At 35.2% G+C, this 10,126-nt stretch overlaps 1 protein-coding gene across 2 annotated transcripts in view; it reads left to right on the top strand.

Moving 5' to 3' along the window:
• LOC110038681 (guanine nucleotide-binding protein alpha-2 subunit) overlaps positions 1-10,126 on the top strand; it is a 56,906-nt gene that overhangs the window by 28,798 nt on the left and 17,982 nt on the right. For both annotated transcript variants that reach the window (XM_020743576.1, XM_020743575.1), the window contains exons 7-9: positions 5,402-5,509; positions 5,688-5,789; positions 6,063-6,118. In XM_020743576.1, coding sequence (XP_020599235.1) covers positions 5,402-5,509; positions 5,688-5,789; positions 6,063-6,118 — 266 coding nt within the window. The remainder of the gene's footprint in view (positions 1-5,401; positions 5,510-5,687; positions 5,790-6,062; positions 6,119-10,126) is intronic.

Below are 10,126 nucleotides of genomic sequence, written 5' to 3'. Positions count from 1 at the left end.
AAATATGAGGTCAGTTTGATTTCATATTTTTCTAAAAATTATATATATATATATATATGTAAATTAAAAAGTCCTTCCGAAGCGGGCGACGGGATTTCAATTCCGGCGGCCGACAGCTTCTTACGGGCGACCCCCAAACGTAACTCCCCCCCTTTTAAACGCCGACAATGAGGAGGAAGAAAAAGAACGGAGGACGACTCGAGCTAGGGAATCTATTGGATGATACATTGGTTACTACTGACAATGATACTCATATGACCAATTTATTAGCTGACTCCTTCCCTAGAGTTAGAGGCAGAGGCAAGGCAAAATCGGGTCGCTCTCCAGCTGTCTGGTACTCTAATTTTGACACTTTTTAGTTTTTTATTTAGATCTCTTATGTATTTTGTTGTATTTTCTCTTTTTTGGAACCATTTGATTTGATGATTATTGTGTGGGCCGAGTGCCATGTTTGAGACCTTCCACAAAATCTATGTACCCTTTTTTATTTAATATATTAGCCATTGGGCTTTCAATATATATATATATATATATATATATCTGTGTGTGCGTGCGTGTGTGTGTGTGTGTGCGTGTGTGTGTGCACGCGCGTGTGTGTTTGTAGATAGATGAATAGATAGATAAAGGCTGTCTTTAAGGCAACAAATTTAAAAATACCTTAAATCAGGTTCAACGCACTAGCTGTTGTTTAACCTTTTATTTTTTTAATATTTTTATGATTATCTTTTTTTTGATAATTAAAGTATTTGAAAACTAAATGCACAAGCAAAAACTGTCCTTTAGCATTTGCCTAAGTATATTTCTTACACTTGTGGAGTTTAGTGGCATCCCATTTTAGGTACTATAAATCTGATTGATTAAAATTTTGATTTAGCTCGACTTTGATTTTATATTTTTTTACTCACTATAAACCTATTGTACATATTGTATATGAAATATTGTCATTCTGAACCTTCTACATTTTTGCATGGATCCTCATGAATAAAAAATGCTAAAATTTCTAGATCATGTTCTTTTTGGTTATGATTGAATTCTAACTACTTTATAAGTTTTGTAGTCTTTAATGCCTTTGAAATACCGTTTTTTGATACCCATAAAGGTCATGGATAGTAATTATCAAATATTTTTTTGTTTGGGAGTTTTTTTCACGCAGAGCCAATCACTACTAATCTCGTGCTCTAAGCCTTTGTTATTGTTGGATAAAAATTTTTAGATGGTGAATACCATAACCTTATTAACAAGTATCACCAGCAAAAGTATAATAATTAGGGGGAGAGATAATTCATTGTTAGATTTTTGAGATTTAGTTAGATTGAAGAAAGTATAAGTGATTTGATGTTATCACGACTTGACCTATGAGTTTGGAATACTATGGTAGGAACGGATGCTTAGACGGAAGAACTATTTAAACATTTTCATTTGTTGAACAAAGGTCATCCAAAACATAAAGCATATTCTGTTTTACTAAATTTTAATTTACAATAGTTCGTTCAAATTTAAACTTTTTACAACTAAAAGAAAAGTAAAAATTAAATGTTGTTCTTATCTCTTCGAGCGCATCAACATATCTACACATATTCCTTATGATCTATTTATTCTATAACAGGTTATCTTGAAAAATGTTAACTACTAAAGGTATAAGTTAAACTACTAAGGTAAATTATCTCTAAATTATAATAAATTTTCATTTTAATAACACTTTTTTAGGTTTTGAGAATTTAGCTGGATAATTTTATTTATATGAAAGGGGGTATAAATACATGTTACATGAATTCTAAAATAGTAAAAACATAACACTCATATCTTCAAATTTACAACTAATCAATTCCTAATAACTACTTGGAGATAAAAGGAAAAACATAAAATAGAAATAGTCGGAAATGAAATAAATCAATGTTAATAACTTCTAATATAAAATAATATATAATCCGAATGGAAATAAACCAATACTAATAACTTCTAAGACTCCCCCTCAAGTTGAATAGATGTCAATTATGTTCAACTTGGATTTGAAATCATCACATAATAGGCGAGTAAGATACTTCTCTTCTTTTGTCAATCCTTTTGTTTATTATGTTTCTTCATCCCCAACAACATTTAAGGATATACTTCTAGTTGATTGCAGTTGATTTTGACTGCAGTTTTTATAAGTAGACGGAAGGTCGATGTGGGAAGTTTGTAGGGAAGTAGACAACCTACAGGGAAAGCTGGTAGGGAATGATCCGCAAAAAAAAAGGAAAAACTTCGAAGGTAGCTCTATTGCAGGAAAACACTCTTGAGGAGAGCCAGTTGCAGAAATAGGTCTAGAGGAGAGTCTACAACAAGAAAGAAGCCCCGAAGGAGGGTTTGCTGCAGGAAAAAGATCCAGAAGAGTGCCTGCTGTAAGAGAACCCTATCGTCGGATCGGATCTTTCCTTTGCAAGATGGCTTTATGGGGAAGTTTAGTCAAACCTTCTAAACCATATAACCATGATTTTGACCATTCCCGTGGCAGGCTTCACATCTCACAGACAACACTGTGTGATGGAAAATCTGCATCTGAGAGCACTGTGCAGCGCAATGTCGACAACAAAAGCTTTATTTTACTGAGCTATTTGATTCCCAATGTATCTGAAAATTGCCATTTGGAATTGGAGTTTGAAGAGGATGAAGAAGTCATCTTCTTTATCCTAGCTTGGATGGAGATGATACTGAATCTTATGGGGAGGATATTACTGATGTTGCAATTTATATTGATTATGAAAGACCCAAAAGCAGCGTTGTGATTAACGAGATTGAAGATGATGACAAACAAAATTTGTATCTTTAGTCATCTAAAAAGGACACTGGAGATTAGTGATTCCGAGGAAGCTCAAATCGAATCCAAACAAATAGTGGTGAGGAACGAAGAATGTACAAAAGAAGAAAGTGAAGATGAAGATGATTTTCCCTTTTGTTTCCCCGTTGAGAGTAGAAGTTCCAAAAAGAAGATAAATCATGATAAGAAACTAACGTTGATGCTGTTGGTCAAGATAATGTTTCTATTAGTGATACGGCTTGTGATTTCGCAATCCCCATTGAAACTGATTCTAAAAGTAATGGGGAATCAAAGAAAAAAAGGGGAAAGAGGAAAAGTGCTCTGTAGGATCTGAGAACGATGAGAAGCATAATAAACAAAAGGAGAATCACCAACATGGAGAACATATTTGAAACTGATTCTAATTTTCCAATTAATGAAATTGAAGAACATGCTCATGAAAATGGAGTTAAAGATACTGAGAATGATTGCGAATCTGCTCCTGTTTTGTTTACTGATCCTGATACCACGAAGCGTAGAGAGAAAAAAATTTTATAAAGAGAAGAGTCAGGGAAGAAGGCGTGTCTCATGCGAAAGAGTATAGAAAGGAAATACATCATTACGGGCCTGCAACTATAGTCCTGTAGATAAAAAGTTTTTTGAAGGAAGACTGCAGGAAAATGCATCTCCACTAAGGAAGACCGTAGGAAGGGTTCACGTTACACTCCAGCAGGGAATTTGGGGCATGTAGGAAGGGTATGGGAAGAGCTTCGATGTTGATGGCTACAGAGAGAGGAGTTCTGATAGTTAGGGATCTGCAAGGAGAGTGTTCCGGTGGCTCGTTACTGTAGGAAGTAGTTCTGGCGGGCTAGGGCTTGTAAGGAGAGGAGTTTTGGTGGCTAGCAAGGGAAGGAATTCCATCGATTAGGGCACCGCAGGGAGAGAGTTTTGGTTGCTAGTCTTGCATGAAGGAGTTTTAGTGGCTAGGGCTTGCAGGAAGAGGAGTTTCAACAACTATTTCTTGCAGGAAGGAGTTCTGGCAGCTAGGGCTAGCACGGAAAAATTGTCAGTTGTAGGGAATAGAAAGTTTCCAACTGCAGGAGATCTTCGTTGGAGGCTAAACTTTTTTTTTTTTAGGCTCTGATACCATGTAAATTTTGAAATATCAACGGAATGATTTTATTGATATGAAAGATGGTATAAGTACATATTATATGACTCCTAAAAATAGGAAGTATATAACACCCATATCTCCAAGATTATAGTTAATGAATTCATAATAATTACTCAGAGATAAAATGAAAGACAAAATAAGAAGTACATAAAATAGGAAATAGCTGGAAAGAAAATAAATCAATACTAATAACTTCTAACAATTTTTATATAAAACCTATAATCAATAAAAATGAGACAATTTAAAAAATAATTTTCTTGTCACTATTATATATTCCAATTATAATATTAGTCAATGAGAGCACTGTCTAATTCTAAACCAAAATTATATATTGAACATTTTTCAAAACCCTCTAAAAAGGTAGATATCCATTTCTATTTCTATTTTGCATTTATGAGTAAATTGCATCCCAAATCAATATCATCTGGAGGTGACTCCACAGATGGATATCTATACATCATATATTTTTTTCCTTTTTTATTTAGAATTTGATAAATATGAAACTTGCATTTCTAAAAGAAAGTGCTAAAATTATACAATTAACTTTTTATAAAATTAACATCCATTCCTATTTTCATGTTACATGCATGACTAAATTCCATCCCCAAACAAAAAGGTAGGCACGCATTTCAAATCTCATTTTTAAAAGAAAATGCTAAAATGATGCATTTAAATTTTTCAAAAACCCACCAAAAAGGTAGGTATCTATTTCTATTTTCATTTTACGTGCATGAGTACATTCCATCATCAACTAGTGTCATCCGTGAGTGACTCCACATGTGCAGATGTATACATTATATTTTCTTTATTTCTTTTATTTAACATTTGAAAAATATGAATGATATCGAAAGAAAAAAAGACCCAAACCACAAAAATAACTTTTATTAATGGGGAAATAAGGTTACAACACTCACAAACTGAAAATAACATCACCATCACATAAAACGACACAACAAATACTTCGGGAATGCATCCCACGGGTGGTGGAGATTTTACTATTTTCTCAGGTTCTTTTTAACTACTTTATCTTTTAAAAGCCTAAGGTATCGTAATTTGAATATTTATGTGATGTCCTTGCATGGGTAACTCCTCCGTGGCTTCATGGTTAGTATCTACATATTTACAGTGCAATGTCCATCCCTATGAGAGTAGCCATGAATTTTATTTTATATCAACATCAAAGATTGCATCCCAACCTTTCTGTGCATAACCTCACACTTTGCTTTAAGCAGGAGGCATTTAATGATGGTATATAGTATTTTATTCACATATGGTTTTGTTTATATTCTAATTACTGCAGAATGCGTGAGAATTTTTTGTATTTGAAAGGGGGAAATTGGAACTAATAGCTTATTTCTGTCATTCTTATTCAGAAGTCTACAACATCCCTTTGATTCCAAGAAATTCCTTATTTTTCTTAGTTGACAAAAGCTGTGATACTCTTGGATCAGGAAATTGGTGAAAAGCTTTCTGAAATTGGGAGCAAGTTGGACTATCCTGATTTGACCAAGGAGACTGCAAAGGAGATAGAAGCTCTATGGAATGATGCTGCCATTCAGGTAGAGTCTTTTAGATAGTATGGGGTCTTTCTTAATTCGATGTTTAACTTTATTTCTGGTTATCTTATAGATTCATTTTTGCTACAGCGCCTATTTCAGCGATGTAGCAATGTGCAGAAATTGTTTTATTCTATACAATGTTTGGAAGTTGTATGGTTGATTACACATTCATTTTCAGGAAACTTATTCTCGTGGAAATATTCTACAAATACCGGACTGTACTCTTTATTTCATGGACAATTTGGGAAGATTGTCTGAAATGGATTATGTTCCAACTAAGGTCCTTAAACTTCCATTCTTCCATCACCATTCTGCAGTGTAGCCATTCTTTTGTCTATTAGCTATTTTGGTTTTATAATTTTTCTTCAAATTTGACTTTTCATTTAATATCGAGTGTGACATGTGTTCTTCAATGATGGTTATTTTTCGATACCCAATTGAATCCTTTTTCTTGGTTCATTCTAAAATGTACAATTACTAGAAGTTCCCTGTGGGCCAGAAAAAAAAAATATTTCTGAGTTTTTTTTTTGCTGTTTATCTATTGGATTAACAGGAGGATGTTCTTTATGCCAGAGTGCGGACAACTGGTATTGCTGACATCCAGTTCAGGTAGAAGTAGACTTACTGATGTATTTGCTTTGCAGCACATTATTATATGCCTTTCTCAGTTACTCTTGGTTGGCTCGGTTGTTTCTTGTTTGCGATATATTCCTAATAATTGAGTATTGTTTTAACGCCTTTTTAGCTAAAACATTTTATAAAGAGAAAGACAATTGTGATTGTGTAACATCAACCGTTTTGCTATTTACAAAATTACCATCTATGTCTAAAAATTCACAACATTACCATCAAATTTTAATCAATATTTTTTTTTCAAGTTCATAATGGTTTGGTGGTAGCACACACAAATGCCTGAGTTCGTTAGTTTTTTTTTTTTAATTTCTTTATTTTCTTAAGTTTTGAGTGGTTATTCTGTAAGCTTGATTTCGGTGGCAAGCAGGCAATTTTTTCAAAATAAAAATATGTTATTTTTTGTTCGTAGCCTCTTTCTGTAATCCTAGTTCTATAAGCAGAATTGATTCTTCATCTCTCCATTGTTCATGCATATTTTATGTTTTTGTTCTTTGTGATAGATCATTCTTTATAAGTTTAATATTCTTAGTTTTGCCATCGTATTCATTAATCCATGTCAAATTTTCAAGTATACTCTAGCTTGGAATTTGAGCATATTATGTTATCCAATTCATATATTCATGTAAGATAGCTATACCGCAATTACTGCTATTTCATTTAGTGTCTCTTCGGAAATGATGTTTTGTTTTTTAAAACATTTTATTGGTTGCTCTCTTCATGGTGCCAGCTTATACTAATTGGACAGGTTTCTATTTGTGCATTGTTTTCTTAGAAATGAATTGTGATAGTCTGAGCAGAGCTGTTTATTTAGACATATGATTTATTGTGATATAACACATGCATCAATTATCATGCCTCTGGAGACTCGAACCAATATTTCATGCTTAGAATGCAAATGACTCTTTTTTCTATTCATGCAGTTGAACCATAGATCCAATGGCTTGTTTATTTGTAAAAACTATCTCATAGGACTGCAAGAATTGGCTGAGCTGTCTAACCAGCTGGCTGGCTTTTGTACCTATTGGCAACTTCATCCCCATTCTCTTTGCTGAATTTGAACTCATTCCCATTAAAAATCTGATTTCTTCACAACATTAACATATTGTTAGACTGGCACCTAAGAATAATTTTTTCCTTTTATTTGTTATTCTTTGTGGGGTATAAATAATTATGATTAGGATTATGTATGCTATAGGGTTGTTGTCTTGAGTCTTCGTCTATATTGATTTCACGATCTAACATCGCTTTCCAGAATCTGTAATCCGATCTGTGATGAAAGGACGTAGACGAAGACTCTGCAAGTCACGATTCCGTAGGGCTTCCCAACATCTATTTGTTAGTAATCTCACGGGATCACGATTGATTACTAGAAGATTGCAATTTCATCGCTCCTTTGCCAACTATGTCACAAATCCTTGATTATGGGAAGTTGATGGGATTTGATTTCATCACAGATTGGATAGCGGCGTAGAGAGAGTTGTGGTTTGACCTAGTGAAAGTTAAGAAGGATCATAGTCCATAGGGAGGACGAAAGAATCACTGTTTGCAATAAAATCATGGTTTTTACGGGATCGTGGGTACATACACAAGCATTCTCGACCTAATAGCACGATTCCCGCTAGCTGAGAAGCCAACCACCGAATCATGACGTACAAGAGTTTTACCTTCGTGATTTAAAACCTTTATGGGAGTAACAAGCAAGAAAGTAGACTCTCTGGCGATGAAATTAGAGAAAGTGGTGACTCAAATTAGATTTGAAATGGAGGAGCATTTCTTGTACATAGGGGACATTCACGACCCTTGGAAGAAATGATAGAAAAAGATAGTAGAGTCTCACACAAATTTGTTGCTGGCCATCGCGGAATTGATCGACGACGTATCGAGCAGATGCGAGCGGTAGCAATATGAAGGATTTGTGTGGCATCATGACAATGTCGTCGCCTTAGGCAGATCTTGAAGCGCGAAAGGAGTCGGGAGCGAATTCAGGCAACAACACTTGGAAGGGATAACATGAAATATGAATGGCTGGACTGAACATAATCAAGCTGGATTGCGTAAATGAGTTGGTAGGGGAATGACACGACATATGGAGGGTTGGAAACAGTGGTGGCAGGAAGAAAGGAATGGCATGCAATTCAAGGCCGGAGAAGATCACTTCGAAGAATTTGACCTTGAATAGGGAACCATAGTGGTGGGACCCCGACATAGGGCTGCATCCAATTGCGCCAGTATCTTTTGCTGTGACAGCTTTCCAGACAGAATGCGATTCAAGAGTAATGATAGGGACCAGATAGGTGGTAAAGAGCATAAGTGTGGAAGGAATTGATTTTGATACTGCAGAGCATTCGGAGGGAGACAAAATGGTGGTGCTTTGCGGCGACCCTCATTTGTGCAAGATTTTGGTGTCAGGAGATCCATCGAAGGTGCCAACTATATTAGAGTGGCCACTACTTAAGATTGTGAAGGGCTTGAGAGGATTCCTGGGACTTACATGATACTATCGAAAGTTAGTGGAGTGTTGCAATTCAATAATGTGGCCGTTGATGGGGATCCCATACTTTTTAGAAGTTGAAGATGACCATGACGAGTGTACTAGTGCTTGTGTTACTTAATTTTAACCAAACTTTTATTGTAGAGACGGATCTTTTAGGGTATGGATCAGACACAATTCTTATGCAATGTAAAAAACACGTCACTTATTTCACTAAGTGTTGACTGCGAGAGTTAGGCTCAAATTAGTTTACGAGTGAGACACATTCGACGTGATCTGACTACAATTTTCTTTTTTCCAACTTGTGGACATGTCTTTCTGAGAGGGGAGTAATGGTAAAATGACGCTTAAGCGTAATTTAGTTCTTTTATAAGCTATTATCGTGTGATATAAATAGGGTTTTTATACTTAGGTTAGGTATTTTATGAGATTTTTGTTTTGATTCTTAGGGTTAGGGTTTGGGAAAGGTCGCTTACCTTTCTAATGTTAGAGTTAGGGTTTGGGAGAGATCACTACCTTGATGAATTATAGGCTCTTTTTTGAGTTTTGTTGCTTGATGATATTGAAATAAAATATTTGGTAGCCTCTGATCTCTCTGAAAACTCCTTTGGTTCCTATCACATACCTTTGTTGGTAAGGATTTCAAATCATTTCTTATGTATTTATTATCGATATTATTCTAAGATAGGTGAAGTGGATCTGGGTATAGAAAGTGCAAGGGACAGGGAATGAATCCTCTCAAATCTCTATGCCTCCACATATACATTCATAACCATACCATCTCTTATGTGTCTGAAGGGGAACTGTCAAGTCTGGAAGACAGACGGTGATGCGAGAGCTAGTGACAGAGTAGCAGGAGTGGAATACACATAATTGAGATACTGCATTTGTGGGACTAGTTGGTCGACCAAGTTTCGATTTCGAAATAACAGGATTTTGCAATTTCGTGAAATCGGACACACCAACGATCACAAAATTGAATACATGAGTCCTGACTTCGAATGTTTAGTATATATTTTGTTTTTTTATTTCTTTCCTATTTTTCTAATTTCTGGTTAGCTTACTTGTTATTAGTGCACTTTTTATATGTTGTTATTTTGCTTGTTTAGGGAGACTTGCTTGATTTGGTGTTTTTTGGAGATTGTAATATCTGTTTTCTAACTTAAGGGTACTGTAGCATCGTCATTTTTCAAGGGGTGTGTTTGTAGCTTGTATAGGAATAGGTGGTGAGCCTCCTCGCCATACGTACATCGTCGTTTTAGAGTTCTCTTTAATACTTTCAGTCGGGACAACCTCCGAAGAACGCTTATTCCCTTCCAAATGTTGTCGACCTCCAATATTCTTATTCCCTTGCTATTCCACAACCACCTCCTTACTAATTCTGCTTCCTTAATTATCTTCTAGGAGCTCTCGAATGATATGATCTGATATCCGAGCTGACAAACCCTAAAATTTTAGGGATTGCCTTCCTTGCTCCCAATAAAAAAATTCCA

The sequence above is a fragment of the Phalaenopsis equestris genome, unplaced genomic scaffold (assembly GCF_001263595.1).
Source record: "Phalaenopsis equestris unplaced genomic scaffold, ASM126359v1 Scaffold233490, whole genome shotgun sequence".
Taxonomy (NCBI): domain Eukaryota; kingdom Viridiplantae; phylum Streptophyta; class Magnoliopsida; order Asparagales; family Orchidaceae; genus Phalaenopsis; species Phalaenopsis equestris.
This window is presented reverse-complemented; position numbering and strand designations above follow the sequence as displayed.